This window comes from Mesoplodon densirostris, chromosome 11 (genome assembly GCF_025265405.1).
Source record: "Mesoplodon densirostris isolate mMesDen1 chromosome 11, mMesDen1 primary haplotype, whole genome shotgun sequence".
NCBI classification, from domain to species: Eukaryota; Metazoa; Chordata; class Mammalia; order Artiodactyla; family Ziphiidae; genus Mesoplodon; species Mesoplodon densirostris.
In genome coordinates, this window is record NC_082671.1 from 32,882,273 (window position 1) to 32,901,576 (window position 19,304).

At 40.4% G+C, this 19,304-nt stretch overlaps 1 protein-coding gene and 1 pseudogene across 1 annotated transcript in view; one reads left to right on the top strand and one right to left on the bottom strand.

Moving 5' to 3' along the window:
* KCNMB4 (potassium calcium-activated channel subfamily M regulatory beta subunit 4) overlaps nt 1-16,349 on the bottom strand; it is a 72,772-nt gene extending 56,423 nt beyond the window's left edge. The window contains exon 1 of the mRNA XM_060113711.1: nt 15,741-16,349. Within this exon, the coding sequence (XP_059969694.1) occupies nt 15,741-16,076 (336 nt within the window). The 5' untranslated portion in view covers nt 16,077-16,349. The remainder of the gene's footprint in view (nt 1-15,740) is intronic.
* LOC132498799 (hypoxanthine-guanine phosphoribosyltransferase-like) lies at nt 4,373-5,127 on the top strand (annotated as a pseudogene).
* Nucleotides 16,350-19,304: the final 2,955 nt, after the last annotated feature.

Here is a 19,304-nt window from a genome sequence, read left to right on the forward strand (position 1 = left end):
GCTCTACCATGGTGCAAATATTCTCCCAAATTTGTCATTTTTCTTTCAATTTTAATGTTTTTTAAAAAATATACATTAAGGGCTTCCCTGGTGGCGCAGTGGTTGAGAGTCCACCTGCCGATGCAGGGGACACGGGTTTGTGCCCCGGCCCGGGAAGATCCCACATGCCGTGGAGTGGCTGGGCCCGTGAGCCATGGCCGCTGAGCCTGCGCGTCTGGAGCCTGTGCTCCACAATGGGAGAGGCCACAACAGTGACAGGCCTGCGTACCGCAAAAAAAAAAAAAAAAAAAAAAAAAAAATATATATATATATATATATATATATATATATATACACATATATATGTTGTTTTTTCTTACTATGTCATTAAATAAATGAGTGTATTCTTTTATGATTTTTGCTCTTGTTAGCCTTAGAAAGGCTTTGCCCACTGCCCAAATTATATAAATATTCATCTATATTTTTAGTACTTTCATAGTTTATTTTTGTACATTAAAAATGTAGTCCAGGGGCTTCCCTGGTGGTGCAGTGGTTGAGAGTCCACCTGCCGATGCAGGGGACACGGGTTCGTGCCCCGGTCCAGGAGGATCCCACATGCTGCGGAGTGGTTGGGCCCGTGAGCCATGGCCGCTGAGCCTGCGCATCCGGCTCCTGTGCCCCACAACGGGAGAGGCCACAACAGTGAGAGGCCCGCGTACCGCAAAAAAAAAAAAATGTAGTCCATCAAAATTATAATTTTCTTTTAACTAAATATTTTCTAAATAATTTTTGAGTATTTTGCAAATAAATTTTATTTGGAAAATTAATATTTTAAAGTACATATTTTTCCAAATAGTAGGGAAGTTTTAACCTCTTTACAAGTTATTTGAAATGCCAAAATTGCAAAGTAAATCTCCCATCAACATTATTTTTTGGTAAGAGCTTTACTGAAATATAACTGACATGCCATTCAATTCACCCCTTTAAAGTGTATAATTCAATGTTTTTAAGTGGACTCACAGAGGTGTACCACTGCCACAATCAATTTTAGAATGTTTTTGTCACCCCAAGAAAACACCATATATGTACCCTTTAGCTATCATTCCCAATCATCCTATAGATTTCCCTACTCTAGACATTTCATGTAAATGGAATTGTATAATATGTGATCTTCTGTGGCTGACTTCTCACACTTGGCATTTTTTCAATCATGTTGTAGCATGTATCAACACTTCATTCTTTCTTATAGCCAAATAAAATTCCTTGCATGGATATAGCACATTTTATTTGTCCATTTGTCAGTTGATGGACGTTTGATTTATTTCCACATTTTGGCTATTATAAATAATGCTACCACAAATAGTTATGTACAAGTTTTTGTGTGGACATGTGTTTTCATTTCTTTCGGGTATATACCTAGGAATGGAGTTGCTGGGTCATATGTAATTCTGTTTAACTTTTTGAGGAACAGTCAACTGTTTTCCAAAGCAGCTGTAAATCTGTTACATTCTTACCAACAATGTATGAGGATTCTAATTTCTCCACACCCTCACCAAAACTTGTTATTGTCTTTTATTTTTTAATAGTCTTTAGTGGGTTGAAAGTGGTATCTTATTGTGGTTTTGATTTGCATTTCCCTACTGACTAATGATGTTGAACATATTTTTATGTGCTTGTTGGCCACTTGTATACCTTCTTTGAAAAAATATCTGTTCCCAACTTTTGCCTATTTATAAATTGGGTTATTTGTCTTTTTGTTATTGTTATTATTGAGTTGTAAGGTTCTTTATATATCCTGGATATTCAACCCTTATCAGATGTGCAAATATTTCCTCTCATTCTGTGTTTGTCTTTTCACTTTCTTGATGGTATTGTTTTTTAGTTTTTGGTTTTTTTGGCGGTACACAGGCCTCTCACTGTTGTGGCCTCTCCCGTTGCGGAGCACAGGCTTCGGATGCGCAGGCTCAGTGGCCATGGCTTATGGGCCCAGCCACTCCGCGGCATATGGGATCCTCCCAGACCGGGGCACGAACCTGTGTCCCCTGCATCAGCAGGCGGACTCTCAACCACTGCGCCACGAGGGAAGCCCCTTGATGGTATTCTTCAAAGCACAAATATTTTAAAATTTTGATTATGTCCAATTACCTATTTTTCCTTTGCTTGTGCTTTTTGTCTCATGTTAAGAAACTGTGCCTAATTCAAAGGCATAAAGATGTACACCTATGCTCTCTTCTAAGAGCTTTATAGTTTTAGCTCTTATATTTAGGTCTCTCATCAATTTGAATTAATTTTTGTATATGGTGTGAAGTAGAAGTCCAACTTCACTCCTTTGCATGTGTATAAACAGTTGTTCCAGCACCATTGGTTAAAAAGACTTTTTTTTCTGTTGAATGCTCTTGACACCCATAGATTCCATAGATTTGGAATCTATTCCTTATACCAGTACCACACAGTCTTGATTACTATAGCTTTCTAGTAAGTTTTAAAATTGGAAAGTGTGAGTCTTCCAATTTTGTTCTCCTTTTCAAGATTGTTTTGGTTATCCTGGGTCCCTTGTACTTTCATCTGAATTTCAGGATTAGCTGGTCAATTTCTGACAAAGAAAATCCAGCTGAGTTTTCGATAGGAATTGTAATGAATCTATAGATCAATTTGGGGAGTGTTGCCATCATTACAATATTCAGTCTTCCAATCTATGAACAAAGGATATCTTTATTTAGTTTTTCTTTAATTTCTTTCAATAGTGTTTTGTAGTTTTCAGGGTACAAGTCTTACATTCTTTTGTTAAATTTGTCAAATGTATTCCTAAGTATTTGATTATTTTGATGCTACTGTAAATAGAATTGTGTTCTTAATTTTACTTTTGGATTGTTCATTGCTAGTGTACAAAAATATAATTGATTTTTGTATATTGACTTTGTATCCTGCAATCTTGCTGAATTTACTAGGTCCAGTAGCTTTTTTTTTTTTTTTTTAGGGGATTCTCCAGGAGTTTCTATATACAAGATCATGTGATTTGTGAATAGAGATACTTTTTTTTTTTTTTTTTTTTCTTTTTGCGGTATGCGGGCCTCTCACTGTTGTGGCCTCTCCCGTTGCGGAGCACAGGCTCCGGACGTGCAGGCCCAGCGGCCATGGCTCACGGGCCCAGCCGCTCCGCGGCATATGGGATCCTCCCAGACCGGGGCACGAACCCGTATCCCCTGCATCGGCAGGCAGACTCTTAACCACTGCGCCACCAGGGAGGCCCAGAGATACTTTTATTTCTTCCTTTCCAATCCAGCTATCTTTTGTTTCTTTTTCTTGCCTAGTTGATCTGACTAAAACCTACAGTACAATGTCGAACACGAGTGGCAGGAGCGGACATCCTTGTCTTGTTCCTGATCTTAGGGGGAAAACTTTCAGTCTCTCATCATTAAGTATGGTATTGGTTGTGGGTTTTTCATAGTTTCCCTTTATCAGGTTGACGAAGTTCCCTTCTACACCTAGTTTGTTGATTTTTTAAGTCAAGGAAGGATTTTGTCAAACGTTTTTCCTGCATATACATGCATGTAATTTTTGTCATTTATTCTATTAATATGTTGTATTATATTGATTTTATTATGTTTAACCAACCTTGCATTCCTAAAATAAATCCCACTTGACCATGGTGAAAAGTCATAAACTCTTCTGCCAAAAAAAGAAGAGGAGGTAATACATCCCAGCTCATTCTGTTATTATGATACCAAAAGCAGACAAAGATATCACAAGAAAACTACACAACAATATACCTTATGAATATAGATGCAAAAATCTTCAACAAAATGCTAGCAAACTAAATCTTGGAACATATAAAAAGGATTATATATCATGACCAAGCTGGAGGAATTGGGAATGCGTAGTAATGTGCATGAGATTTCTTTTGGGAGGAATGGAAATATTCTGGAATTAGCAATGATGGTTGCACAACTTTGTGAATACACCAAAAACCTGTACACGTTAAAAGGGCAAACATTACAATATTTGAAATATATATATATATTTTAAAGGAAGCTGCCTGCCTTTTATTTTTCTCTTTCACTCTTCTCACTGCCTAAAAGGCAGACGTGATGAAGTTAGGAAAACCATGTTAAGGGACGGTAGAGCAACAAGACAGTAAGAAACTGGGTGTTTGAATGACCTTCCAGGTCAGAATGGCACAGCCCCACAGACTGCTTACAAGCTCATACATTTACAAAAGAAAAAAACCTAGTAGCTCCTTTGTTTAGGTTACTGCTATGAGGTTCCTATTAAAGTAGCCCACACTTTGCTGTACAGCAGAAACTAACACAACATTGTAAATCAACTATACTCCAATAAAAATTAATTAAAAAAAATAGCAGACTGCCATCAGCCCGCGCCAGCCAGCTCCGTTATGGTGACTCGCAGCCCCAGCGTTGTGATTAGTGATGATGCACCAGGTTATGACCTAGATTTATGTTGTAGACCTAATCATTATGCTGAGGATTTGGAAAAGGTGTTTATTCCTCATGGACTAATTATGGATAGGACCAAACAGCTGGCTCAAGATGTGATGAAGGAGATGGAAGCCTATCACATCGTGGCCCTCTGTGTGCTCAAGGGGGGCTCTAAATTCTTTGCTGACCTGCTGGATTACATCAAAGCACTGAAACAGAAATAGTGATAGATCTATACCTATGACTGTAGATTTTATCAGACTGAAGAGCTACTCTAATGAGCAGTCAACAGGTGACATAAAAGTAATTGGTGGAGATGAGATGATCTCTCAACCTTAACTGGAAAGAATGTCATGACAGTTGAAAATATAATTGACACTAAACAATGCAAACCTTGCTTTCCTTGGTCAAGCAGCATAATCCAAAGACGGTCAAGTTTGCAAGCTTGCTGGTGAAAAGGATCCCTCAAGGTGTTGGATATAGAACAGATTTTGTTAGACTTGAAATTCCAGACAAGTTTGTTGTAGGATATGCCCTTGACTATAATGAATACTTCAGGGATTTGAATCATGTTTGTGTCATTAGCAAAACTGGAAAAGCAAAATACAAAGCTGAAGATGAGAGTTCAAGTTGAGTTTGGAAACATCTGGAGTCCCACTGAATTCACCAGGAAAATTATCAAATGTTCTAGTTCTGTGGCCAGCTGCTTAGTAGAGCTTATTGAATGTATCTTCTAAGAATTTTATCCGTTTTGTACTTTAGAAAAGTCAGTTGCTGCATTCCCAAACTCTTTATTTGCACTATGAACCTACAGACTATCAGTTCCCTTTGGGTGGATTGTTTGACTTGTGAATGAAAAATCTCTTAAACCACACCACTATTGAATGAAAATATTGAAATTGTATCTGTAAGAAGCATTTAAAGAGAAGAATAATTAGCTTTTTAATTGGTATTTTAATTTTTATATATTCAGGAAAGAACAGAAGTGATTGAATATTGTTAATTATACCACTGTGTGTTTAGAAAAGTAAGAAGCAGTCAGTTTCATATCAGTGGCAGTATTTAGAGGTATCATTATGTCAGATAAGCCATATGTCCTGGAATTATTTTAGTAGGTTTCAGTAGTATTAACTGTATTTTCCCACTTGTTCATATTATTTCTGGTGAAATTCTGTCAACAGTTCCTTTTAAATACAGGTCAGTAAGTTCTAAAAACCTACCACTTTTTGAAGTCTTCAATGTAAAAATCCTTAAAATAAAGGCTGTCTCTTTAAAAGAAAAATAAATAAAGTACCGCATCCAATATCCTAATAAATTCAATTAGATTGTTTCTACTTTTTCACTACTACAAACAATTCTGCAATGAAAATCCTCACATATACTTCCTTGAATACGTGTTATAGTTTTATTAGGGTAAACTCCTTGAAGTGAAATTGTTGTCACTTCACTTGATTGTCACAGTGGTTGTCAGGTATGCACTTCAGTTACACATACTATTGATATGTTTGATTATTTTTCTGAGTGGTTGAACCAATTTTCCAGCAATCAGTAGGATTTAACATTTTCTCAAAACCTCACCAACACCTGGTCTTATGAAACATTAAGTTTTGCCAATCTGATGGGTGTGAAACGGTATTCCATTATTGTTGTCATTTGAATTTCCCTGACATTATTGGAATACAGCATTGTTTCACATTTATTGACCATTTGAGTTTTTTCATGAATTGACTGTACATAACCTTCACTGATTTTCCCATTATGTCATATGTCATTTTCTTAATGATTTGTAGACATTTTCATAAAGGCTGGATAGTCCTTTGTTGATTACTTGTTTTACCATTATCTTCTACTAGTCTGTGGCTTACATTTTTACTTTGTTTACAATAATTTTAGTCATATGGAAATTATCATTTTAACATGTTCAAATGTATCAATCTTTTCCTTTTATTTGTTATTTAAGCCTTATTTGAGAAAATATTTCTTAGGCTTATGTCATAAAGATATTTTCCTATTCCAACTGTTGAAAGTTTTATAGTTTTCTTTTCACATTTAGGTTTTATTCCACTTGGAATTTTTTGTTATGGGTGTGAAGTATGTATCACATTTTATTTCTTTTTTACATAGAGCTAATTGCTCAAGCACCATTTATTCATAAGGTCACTCTTTCCCTGATGAATTTCCCACATCTTCTATTCTCTCAGTAAAATTTAATCATTTCTAGCTTAATTTCACTGAGGATATAATCTTTATTATTTCACTGCTATGAAATTTGTTAAGGCTTTCTTTATGGCCCAGAATGTGATCAGTTTGGGGAAATGTTATACAGGCACTTGAAATGATGTGCACTCTGCTGCTACCGGATATACTATTTTATATATGTCAGTTGGGTCAGTTGTTAAACATGTTATTCAAATCTGCTGGATGTGTATTGATATTGCTTTTGTCTGATTGTTTCTCAGTTACAGAGGTGTGTTAAAAATCTCTCATCATGATAGACTTGTATATTTCTCCCTTGAGATATTTCTAAATATTTCTGCTTTAATTTTTTTGTTTTTATTATTTCCAGGTTATATTTTTAGGTACTTCCCAATATAGAATTGTTATATTTTGTTGAATTAACTTTTATAATTATAAAATGTCCCTTTTTATCTCTAGTAACATTTTTTTGCTTCAAAGTCTACTGTATTTCATATAATACAAGTACTCTAGCTTTTCTTTCTTCATTTTTTTGGCGGTTCATGTTGGTATGTTGTATGTTTTCCAGTCTATGATCTCTACCTTTTAATTGGAAGAGTTAGTCCATTTATATTTAATATAATTATAAATTTGGGTTTAAATCTACTATCTTTTCTAAAAAAAATTTATTCTACCTGTCCACATTCTTTTTACTCTCTTTTATTGCATTTTTTTAAATGGCTTGCTTTCTATTATTTCATTTTCCCCACTTATTAGCTTGGTAGTTATATACTTTTTTACTGTATAAATTCTTGAATTCAACACAGAACCACTAAATAAGAAATTAGGGTGAAATTTCTGATTCAGTGGGTCTAGGATGGGACTTGAGAATGTGCATTTCTAACAAGTTCACAGATGATGCTGATGCTTCTCATCCACTGCTCACACTTTGAGAACCACTGGTTTGGAGGAAGAAATTGACTAGATATAAGGAGATTAGTAAAGAGATACTATAATAATCAAAGCAAATGATAATATCTTTGACCAGGATAGTGGCAGTGAAAATTGAAAAAGTATTAATACCAGAGAATAATGATACCATTGATAGAAACAAAAGATTCCAGAATAGAAGCTGGTGTTAGAGAGATAAAGATGATTTTCTTTTGCCATTTTTCTCCTTGTAACAGAGGAAACAGAGGTAATTATAATCAGAATAGATCTTACTATCACTAAGCAGTATTATTGTCTGGTTTTCCATTCTTAAGAACTATCTTAAAATAAAGTTGTGTCAATAAAGACAATTGTATAAATATATTTATTACACAGGAAAAACTGGATTAAACTCCTAAGATTTAGAATGTAATTTTCTAGGATTTAATTTCTGCTAAAGAGATACAACATCGATATATGCTGCTGCAGTATTGTTAGATTGCAACTAGCAAATTGGACATTGGATAAGGTTTCAAAGTCCATTTGGTCTACTGCATCAGTTAGATGAATGGCACAGAAGAATTTAGATGAATGGATATTTCTTCACATGTGCTTCAGTATACAGAGAATTTCTAGTGATCCAATCTGCTGGACTCTGCTACTCAACCAAGCAAATACATGAAACAAGTTTGCTTGATTAGTTTATTTACAAAAATGATCATAAATTTAAATATTTTAATAAGCACATAGTTTCCTCCACCTTTTCTTTTGGCCATGCCACATGGCTTGTGGGATCTTAGTTCCCTGACCAGGGATTGAACCTGTGCCTCCTGCAGTGGAAGCACTGAGTCCTAACCACTTGACCACCAGGGAATTCCAGTTTTCAATTTTATAACAGTGTTTATTTTAAAAGAAAAGAGGATATTACTAAAACTCAAAAGTACAAATTTTTACACATTGATTTATGTGACCTAGAGAATACCGAAGACACAGCATGAGGAATAGTAAGAAACATATGTAATATTAAAAACCATTCTGGGGGGCTTCCCTGGTGGCGCAGTGGTTGAGAATCTGCCTGCCAATGCAGGGGACACGGGTTCAAGCCCTGGTCTGGGAAGATCCCACATGCCATGGAGCATCTAGGCCTGTGAGCCACAACTACTGAGCCTGTGCATCTGGAGCCTGTGCTCCACAACAAGAGCGGCCACGATAGTGAGAGGCCCACACACCGCAATGAAGAGTGGCCCTCGCTCGCCGCAACTAGAGAAAGCCCTCGCACAGAAACGAAGACCCAACACACCCAAAAATAAATAAATAATTAATTTTTAAAAAAACCCATTCTGTTCAGTATTTTACTGTGAATATTTATGATAATTGTAATATAAATGTACTGTTTATCTAGGAACTCAATATGAAATTCTGCTAAAGACGGGGAAAAAAATTTTAAACCCAAGGTAAATAAAACTTGACATCTTCATTCATAAATGAATACCAAATACATTTTAGATAAACAAAATTGACAAGTGGTAAACATCTTTATAATTCTGAGGCAAGTTTGTGTTAAAATATATGCATTTTTCCTCCAAACTTTAACTGAAATATATTGTAACATCACAAATCTCTCTTATAAAAGTAAAAAGTTTCTAATTAGAGTTTGAGATACATAATTTTGGGAGTTCTTACAAATAATTGAGATCTTCATAAAAGCATCCACAAATGGATGTCAGGGAAGGATTATGATAAGTAATCTCAGACAGGAAAATCCTAGCAGCCTGCAGATTAGATTGTTTCTAAAGAGCTATAAGTGGATATTATCTGACCAAGTTTTCAAATATCTTATCATATTAGTCACCTACTCAAAAGCCTTCCTTGATTTCTGTATTAGCTTCCTATTGCTGCTATAGCATAAATTTAGTGGCTCAAAACAACACAAATGTATTACCTTACAATTCTGAAGGTCAGAATTCCAAAATGGGTCTCACTGAACTAATATCAAGACACCAGCTGGGCTATACTCCTTTCTGAAGGCTCTAAGAAAGAATCCATTTTCTTGCCTTTTCCCACTCCCTTGGAAAAGGGGACTGCCTGCATTCTTTGGCTTGTGTCCTCCTTCTGTATTCAAAGCTGGCAACAGTCAGTTGAGTCTTCTTCAAATTGCATCCCTCTGACCTCCTCCTCCACATTTAAGGACCCTTGTGATTATACTTGGCCCACCAGGATATCTCCCTATCTTAAGGTCAGCTGATTAGCAAACTTCACTCATCTGCAAACGTAATTCCCCTCTGCTGTGTAACATAAGATATTCACAGTTTCTGGGGGTTAGGGTGTGGACATCCTTGGTAGCGGGCATTATTCTTCTTACCATGGCTTCCCAACGTCCACCAAACCCATCCTATCTGTCAAGGACCTCTGCATTACTGGTCCCAATTTACTCTCCTGTCTTACCCCCAGGGCTCTGATCTTTGTGCCCTGGGTTCCAGCCACACCAGTTCACCTGCTGATCCTCCAATACAGCCCATACTCTACAGCTCCACAGCTTTGTTCCTGGCATTTTTCTCTTCCTTGATGTTCTCTTCATTCCTCCTTGCCTTTCCTCCCAAGATAAAAATTCTATTCATTCTCAAAATTTCATGGCAAATGCTTCATTCTCCAGGAAGCTTTTCCCCTAATCATTCCACTCTAGATGTTTCTGTCATATTGTTTGTACCTCCCAGCAGAACTTGAGGTTTTGCCTTGTTTGATATCTTATCTCTTCTGTTAGATAATGATCTCCCTGAGGGAAGAAACTCAAGAATTCATCCTCACTTGTATGTCAGTTAGGCATATCTAAAACTGAACCCTTGCTTTTCATGCAGACTCCTCCAAAATCACTCCTCCTCCAGTTTTCCTATCTAATAAAATAATCCTCCATCCCCAGCTGTGCTTGCCACAAACGTTGTAGTCATCCTCGATTCCTTTTTCTCCCATTCCTCACATCCAACCCATCAGTGGACCTTATCAATGCTACTCCCTGATCTAAGTCACCATCACCTTTCGCTGGTCCTATTGGACTCCCTATTTCCAATCTTGCCTTTGATCCTCTCGCCTTTGCACAAGTTAGTATGTGTGTGTGTGTGTGTGCGCGCGCGCGCGTGTGTGTGCACACACACACACACACACACACACATTCTGTTCTCATCTCAGCAGCCAGAGGGATCATTTAAATTTTTTAAAAGTCTGAGTCTGATTCTATTTCAGTCCTGCTTAATGTCAGATAGCTTACCATCATGCTTAGCCTAGAATCCAAAGTCCTTATAATGTTCTATAAGGCCCTAGCCTCATCTCCCACTGTTCTCTGCCTACTCACTGTCATCCTCACTGTTCCTCACACAGGCCTGGCAGTCACTTGCCTCAGAGCCTTTGCACTTGCTGTTGTGGAACACTCTTTCTCCAGATAGCCACATGATTCATTCCCTTATGTCCCTGATCATTAAGCCACTGATCATCTTTTCATGTTCTTTGGGTCTCTGGAAATATCACTTCATCAGAGCCACCCTCCCTGACCATCCTATGCAAAAGAGGAGGCTTCATTCCTTCTATCACTGTCTATACTTTTATGCTGCTTGAATTTTCTTTGCACACATATTGTTACATGATACTACTTTATAAATCTATTTCTTGTCTGTCACTCTCCACTAAAATGTAAGCTCCATGTGGGCAGAGACTTTGTTCTGATCTCTATTCCAGTCCTAGAACCTGGAAACACACTCACAGCACAAAGTGGCAATTCATAAATATTTGTTAAATGAATGAACTCATCTTTGTATGTCCTCCCATTTTTTGCCCAGTTCTCTGATCATAATAGATGCTGAAAAAGTATTTGTGGATTAAATTTTATGTACATCCCCAATATTACTTCATATCATCACCAGAGGAAAAACAACCATAGTAAGCCAGTTTTTCATGGAGAAATAGACTATAGACAAGCTGTCACAATTCAGATGAGCCTTTTATTACTTAGTTTTGATATGATGGACCTCCCTAGAGCACAAAGTATTGCACATTTAATTCAAGGATGGAGTTCAGAAATTAACCCTAGCAGACCACACCATCTACACAGGAGATGTGTGTGTGCTGGGGGGGAGAGGCACACTAGTATGGATGTGTAGGAAACCAAGAAGGTAACTAAGCCACAATTCCCTGTCGTTCATTACATCCAATTTCAGGGTATATACTTAAAGCCTGAAGACTCTTCTAGTTCTTACCTAAGTTTTTATTCTCTTGAATGCGTTTCTCTTACTTTTATAGTAGTACTGGTTTCTTAGAAATAGACGTTTGTCCTCTCTTTCTAGGTTTTTCATATCAGAGAAAGAAAAAAAACTCAAAAATAAAACATATTGCCTCTAATCACCTGCTCTCTCTTGCTCCATATACAAGAGGCTGGTTTAAAAAATTCATCTTTTCTTTGCAATCCAATGTAATCAATGAGGCAAAAGCAAATGTTTGGAACTGCACAAGTGCATTTCATTTACATTAAACCAATTTTAAATGTTTGGAACTGCATAAGTTCGTTTCATTTACATTAAACTAATTTTAAATGATTCTCTTCTTTTCCTGCAGAATTTGAGTCCCACTTTCAAACCAACTCCCTATATTCAGTAGCATCAGTAACATCTTTTAACCCATACACACAAATATTAATCATAATGAACCTTTTCAGTTCTTATTTTACTTTTCTTGCACAACAGATGAGGACATTTTCTAAGCCAGTGTTTATTTTTACTCTGTCTACAGACTAGAATTACTTGTAGAACTTTTTAAAAAACACCAATGCTCAGGACCCACCAAAGACCAAGTCTGAATCTGTGAAGGCTGGACCCAGGCATCAGAATTTCTTTTTATCTTTTTTTTTTTTTTTTTGGCCGTGACACGCAGCTTGTGGAATCTTAGTTCCCCGACCAGGGATTGAACCGGGCCCTCGGCAGTGAAAGCATGGAGTCCTAACCACTGGATTGCCAGGGAACTCCCCAGAATTTATTTTATTTTTATTATTTTTATTATTTTTTTTTTTGCGGTACGCGGTCCTCTCACTGTTGTGGCCTCTCCCGTTGCGGAGCACAGGCTCCGGATGCGCAGGCTCAGAGGCCATGGCTCAAAGGCCTAGCCGCTCCGCGGCATGTGGGATCTTCCCAGACCGGGGCACGAACCCGTATCCCCTGCATCGGCAGGCGGACTCTCAACCACTGTGCCACCAGGGAAGTCCCCCGAGAATTTCTTTTTAAAGTTCCCCCAGTGATTCTAATGTATGGCCATGGATGAGAACCAAACCTCTTAGCACACACAACTGCGAGTCACAAAGAGATAAGGCAGTGATGAGAACAGTAACCAGAGGAAGCTGACCCCAAATTTAGATTTTGGTACGGTCAATTCAAAGAGCAGATCCTTGCCCTGTGGATAATTAGGACTTGACTTGATAATTAGGATAACTGACTTGAGTACTATATTACATGGCTGAATACGGTGATTGCTTTAGAAACAAGGATATGATCCAAAACATAAGTTGAATAGGACTTAAAGATATTTTAAAGAAATTATTAGTCAAAGGTCAAATTTATTCACACTGTCTTCTTTAGTCGTCTATGGCTTAAGATGTTAGATATGTGCAATATTCTTTCCCCTTCCCTGCTTTTTACTGTATCTAATGCAGCAAACTTAAGGGAGGGGAGAAAGTCCTTGTTCTCTTTTTCTAAAAAGAGATTTCCCAATGGCTTCTTGTGGTAGTGGGCCATGAAGAAGAGAAAGTTGAAGGTGATTAGGATCCATGACACTGTGGGGAAGCTAGACATTCTACAAAGAGAATGGGTGGGGCACCCAGGCCTTCAATAAAAAGGTAAGGTCTGGGTAGCCGAGATGCAACAGCAACGGGCCGTGGGTATTGCCTAATTGCAAAGGCACTGTGGAAACATTCTGCTTACATACTGGACTCGGGCACAATATTTTGGTTGAGCTGAATTTTTCCATCACTAATTGCTTACGAGAATTTCCAAACTGAGCACTTCATTGCTCAAAAGTCAAAAAGTGACTGCAAAAGAACATACTTATGTTCTATAAATGGTACAGTGCAATCATAATTTGGATAAAGAGATATATACTGCTTTGGCCGAGGAAACCTTGACTAAATTGAATGGGATTTTGTTCATCATTTTCTGTAACATTAACATATCTTTCTGCAGTTCTGTCATTTCTTGTATACTTTACTTTATAAAATCTTATTTTGTTCAGATACTTCTTCAAAACGATTGTTGCCAGGATCCAAACTGGCACTGGAAGAAAACTGATTATTTGCAACAAAAAGAGAGAAATATCAAATCCTAGGATTACATATAAAGCATTACCACTCCTTCCAAGCAATTTAAAAATCTATGTCCTAAATCTCAATTTATTTTTTTTGTCAGATCCTTCAAAATTACCTGGAAATTGTGAAGCAGCCTTTAGGTAGTAAATTCTATCTTCTCAATGTCTTGATTAGATATTAGCCACTGACTGAAAAACGTGTATGTAATTTATTAGAGCCTGAACCACAATCTTAAACTAATTAGCAATGTTTCACCAATTATAACACCTTTAAAATGATGAACTACCATATAATTTATAAATCACTATTTCTTTTTGACACCTTTCTTTTATATTAATGATTTAATCCTGAAAAAAGTGATGTTTCTAAAACCCTGCAATTTGTTTTAAAATTCCTGAACGTTGAGCAGATTAATTTACAACATTTGTCTTTGAAACATTATTGCTTCTTCAAGACTTTGAACATTATACTCTATCTAAATTCTGTACTTCTATATTTACTGCTTATATATTATCTTCATTTTTAAAGTCCTCTTCCTTTGTTAGCAAGAGCATCTTTTTTAAGAGAAGTCATATATTTTTCTTTAAAGGAATTCCCTTTTTAAAATTTCCCCAATTCAAGAATTTACTGTTTAGGAGACAAGAACAAGAGGTTTACTGTAGAGAAATGATAAGCTTATTTTAAATACTTGTAAAATATTGAGATAGAATTCTTTTTTTGGATTGATATAATTATATCCTGTCACACTTAAAGTTGTTCCTGTGTACACAAGACTCATTCCCTTCTGGACAGCTTTCTTGTTTGATCTTCAAGCACTGCTCTCACAAAGAGGGAAAATGCCAGTAACTTTAAAGAAGATACACATCTTTACTTTGATAGTTAAGCAACAAGAAGAACAAAAAAGGCCAAGAGAAGAAAGAAAAAACGAAAGAAAATCCTTCTTGCAAAATCAGGTGTACTACAAAGCTCAATTAGTTCACAGACTGAGGACACTGCTTTTTATAAGTTTTATTCTCCACTGGGAACAGTTTTCTGAGCGTCCCTCTCTCTGCTCTCCATCCCTCGAGTCTTAACCAGGTTTTTTCGTTTTTGCTTGTGAGAACGAAAAAAGTTGCAAAGGAAGGAATATTCGGTACATTTCACGGACGGTTTTCTATTTTCAGAAAGTTTTACCGTTTCCCAGGTGGCTCCCAATTGTTTCTAGACACACAGAGTCTGGGAGTCACTAGGCTCCCTCTAGACCCTTCTGAGAATCTATTTCATGAAATCTAGGAGTCCGCCGTGCCCGCCCAAAATGGATCTACGGAGAATTTCGCGTTTGATTCCACGTCGTTTGTCGACCCACGAAAGTTCATCTTTGGACCTCAAGTTAAAAACGTCTGTCTAGAGTTAAAAGGCAAGGAAACCTCTAGCATCTTTCAAGGGGCTAAAAGACTCCCTGCACCTCCCAAGACGAGTGCTGGACGCGGCCAGTGGGAGCTCGGACCTTGACCATGCGACGGAGTAGGTGTATCCCCGCTAAGCACTGGCTTTAACCGGAGGAAAAGTTAACTTTCGGCTCCTTGCATTTCTCCAAAGTCAATCCTCTAGGGCCCTAACCTAAGCTGGGCCAAGGCCTCAAAATCTGGGACCAGGCAAGACAGGTGTGTAAAGAAAGCCTCCGGGCACCACGCACGGGTCGCCGTGCACAAATCCGCCTGAAGGACCGGGGGGCCCGGGGCTCCCCCATGTACTTACTCCTGGTTTGAGTATAGCCTGCGAAGCCCCGTCGCCTCCTGGTAACGCGAGCATACTCCGAGCCACCCCGCGAAGGGTCTAACACTGATGCTCCCCCCAAACCTCACGATCTCCGCAGGAGCGAGGCATCCCTCACGGGGCGTCCTTACCTTGGGGTTGGTCAGGAGCTGGTGCTCGTCGCTGTGCAGTAGCGCCCTGGAGTTGGACTCGGAGTTGTTCACGTAGACCTGGACGCAGGGGTACTGCGAGGTGCCCCTGCAGTCGGCGCCACAGGTGAAGGTGCACTCGAACACCTCGCCGATCTGCTGCACCGACAGCACCGTGCAGTTGGCCGCCGTGGCTTGCAGATCCTGCAGCGCGGGACTGAGCCAGCAGAAACCGAAGATAAAGAGCGACACGACGCCGGAGATGATGAGAAACAAGCCGAGCCGGATGCTCTTGTCCTCGGCTTCCGTGTACTCGTAAGCCACCCGGAGCTTCGCCATCGCCCCCCACTCCCGGCGGCAGGCACGCTCCCCCCGCCCCCTCCCGCCCCCGGCGCAGAGCCCGACTGCCTCGGGCGGGAGGAGCCGCCGCCGCGCGACAGCAGGGGAGTGGGCGGCCAGGGGGAGCGCGCGAGAACAAAGGGGCAGAGGCCGGCGACGCCCCCGGCGGCGGCAGCACCCCCCACCTCCCCGCCCAGCCGCCGCCCGGGCCTCGGAGGCTCGCGGCGCTGCCGCGGTTTCAGAGCCTCCTGCACCCTCGGGCGCTCGGAGCGCTCGGGCGGCTCCTGCCTCCAGCGCCCCCTGCCAGCCTCCGCCCCCGCGCTTTCCCCGCCTCCCCCACCCCGCCTCCTCTCGCCCAGTGTCTCCCAGTCTCCATCGCCCGCCTGCCGCTGCTCCGCGGACTCGCCGGGCAGCTGCCCCGAGGGCAGGAGCCGCAGGGCTGAGGCGAGCCCGGGGGCTCCCCCGCGAGGGAGGCAGCTCCGCCCGGCCCCACCCGCCGCCGACCGGAGTCCTCCCGCCCCGCCCCGGGGCGTTTCCCGTGGGCGAGGGGCGGGCGAGCTCCGGGGATAACGGCGGCTGGCGCTCGGGATTCTCGTTAAATCCCTTTGGAGGGACATCCGAGATAAAAGCTTAGGGTCAATATAATTTAACCGGAGTGAAAGTTTAAAACACAAAACAAAAAACAAACGAGGGAGAGGGTGTAGCGCAAGTGAAGCGGCGGGAATTTTGAACTCCAAACGGGGATTGGTCAGCCAGCGGGGAGAGTGAGGCAGCGGCCAGGCGGCGGGCGCTCCGGGGAAACGGGCCGCCGGGACCAGCAAGACTCGGTGGGAAACCCCTGGGCGAGCGGCGTGCGCTGGGGGGCGCCCCCGGGGAAACCCTGGCGCCAGTTCCCACGCTTGGGGCGGGAGCGCACGCTTGGGGCGGGAGGCGTGACACGCTACCGCCCCCTCCCCGCCAGCGAGCGCTGTAACGGTCGGGCCTCAGGGTCCCGGCGCTGCCAACCGCCCCAGCGCAGCCGGCGCTCCCCAAGCCCCAGCCCGGCCCGGAGGGCAGCAGGAGAGGAGTCAAACAGGCTGAGTCAGACGGAGTTTGCAGTGGAGGCAACGCACGTGGGGGCAGGAACCTGCGACCGGCAAGACCCGGGAAAGTCGCTTCCTGGGTCCTGGGTGGACCTCGCGGCAACTTAGGTCTCCGGCTGCCGGGTCGACCCCAACTCAATTTGCCCTACGGCTGGGGCTGACTGAGTAGGGACCGGAGGAAACAGGTGCAGAGGTTTGCAGCCCTGGAAGGAGACACCACTTTCCCCATCAGGACCGTCCCCTCGTTCCCGGCCTCCCGAGAACAGGATCTTCTCTGTTCTGTCTCCCTCCTTAGGAGTCTTGCCACCCTTGGGCCATCCCGGAATTTGTAGATGAGCTTTCCAGGAGCGCTGTGCAAGGCGATAGCGGCGTGCAGACTCACGTTGGGACAGGTACCGTTCCCAGAGCTGCGTCCTGCTCTCTTAATTCTTCCCTCCACACCCACCTCCCCACCTCGCCCGCGCATACCTTCAGCCTCTATACTTTTCGTGACCTTTAAAAAAAAAGTTAAGATGATCTTTTTCCAAACCACACTTCTATCAAAACATCAAACTTGGAGAACTATTTCGACCTACATTTTGAAGACTCAGAATGTTCACTTTGCAAAATATATAAAGATATATTTTTCTTGACTTGCAAGTCCCAAATGAATATACTCTTAATTAAATTCAGTTATGTTCCTGATGAATATGGAAACACCAAGTCATGGAATTCTTGACTTCTCTTTCTTGGATTTCAAATGTTACTTTACTGGTGTAGTACTTTTCAGCCGAAGTCCCGATCTGCTACTTTGAAGTACTCCTTGATGTGGCAGGTAACAGTATTTCCAAGCAAGGGGTAAAGCAAGTTTAATTACAGGAAGACCCTAAGTGTTTTTCTGAATAAATTAAGAAGGTGCAGGGTTTGGAGAAGACACTTTGTACTTTAATACCTTTCAGGTTTTAAGAGACTAGATTTCTTTCCTTCTTTGCCTAGGAATTATATTATTTTCTTCCCTTTCTGTTGGCATAAAGACAATTGTTAGTGGTTACACACACTACCTGAAAGGAAAAGTGAGTTTAATAGTTGAAGCAGCTTAACCTAAGATCACAGATTTTCAGCGTGAATCTTTTTCCTACGGCAGGTTATAATTATCTTCCTTTTCAAGAAGGCTAAAGCCAATCTAAGATCTGAGGCAGTGGTTAGCAAATAAGATCCTGTTATAAGATCTCATAGCTCTGATATGCTGAGCAACTTGACCTTGAGGCAGAATTAATTCCTATAGCGTTCATAAAACACAGGGATGGGGGTGTCTAAAAATAATTTAATGATTCATTTTTCAATGATTCCAGAGCTCAAAGAGTTCTGTGAATGAACCCTTTGCCTCAAAACTGAAGCAAGATGGTCTTCCAAGTAAATCTAGAGAACAAACATCAGAAAATTCTGTCTTAATTTAACTTAAATTCTTAAAGGCTTTTAAATCCATTTTTTCAAGTTCTGCATTTAGTCACTGTCCTTCTTTATAATTATTCTAAAAGTATTTGAAGAAACTGTTGCCATCTAGCCTTCTGTTCTTTAAACATTTACTTTTCTCCTCTTATTTCCTATTTTTAAATTAGCTTGCTTCTCTTCTGAACTTTTCATTATTTCATGTGTTTCTTATTGAAAGTCAAACATATCAAAAGACTTTCCAAATTTCTGTTTTATCCTTAATGGAACACTGTGTTTGTTATCAGTTTCATTTATTTGAGGTGGGGCTGCCTTTTCACATTTCCAAGGAAGGTTGGGTATGTCAGCTTCTCAGCTTCTGAAAACAGGTCATCATTGACTCTCTTAAGTTAGAATAGTAGTAAGACCCCCCCTGGGACGTCAGAGATGCTAAGCTCTGAGGTCACTGAGCATCTTGTTTCCCGTGGAGGGCAGAGGCACAGGAAAAAAGAAAAAGAAAAGTGATTCCTTTCTTTGCATAGTTGTCCACCAGTTAAAATTAAGATTAAAACTGCAATACTCAGAACCAGACTGACTTATTTGATGTACTTCATTGTCTACAACAATGTTTTCAGGAGAATCATGGCCAAGCCTTGATGAAGTTATTTTTAAGAGAAAAATAAAATCTATCTAAACAAGGACATTAAAACCATTGTTATTTATAGTTTGTTCTCATGAT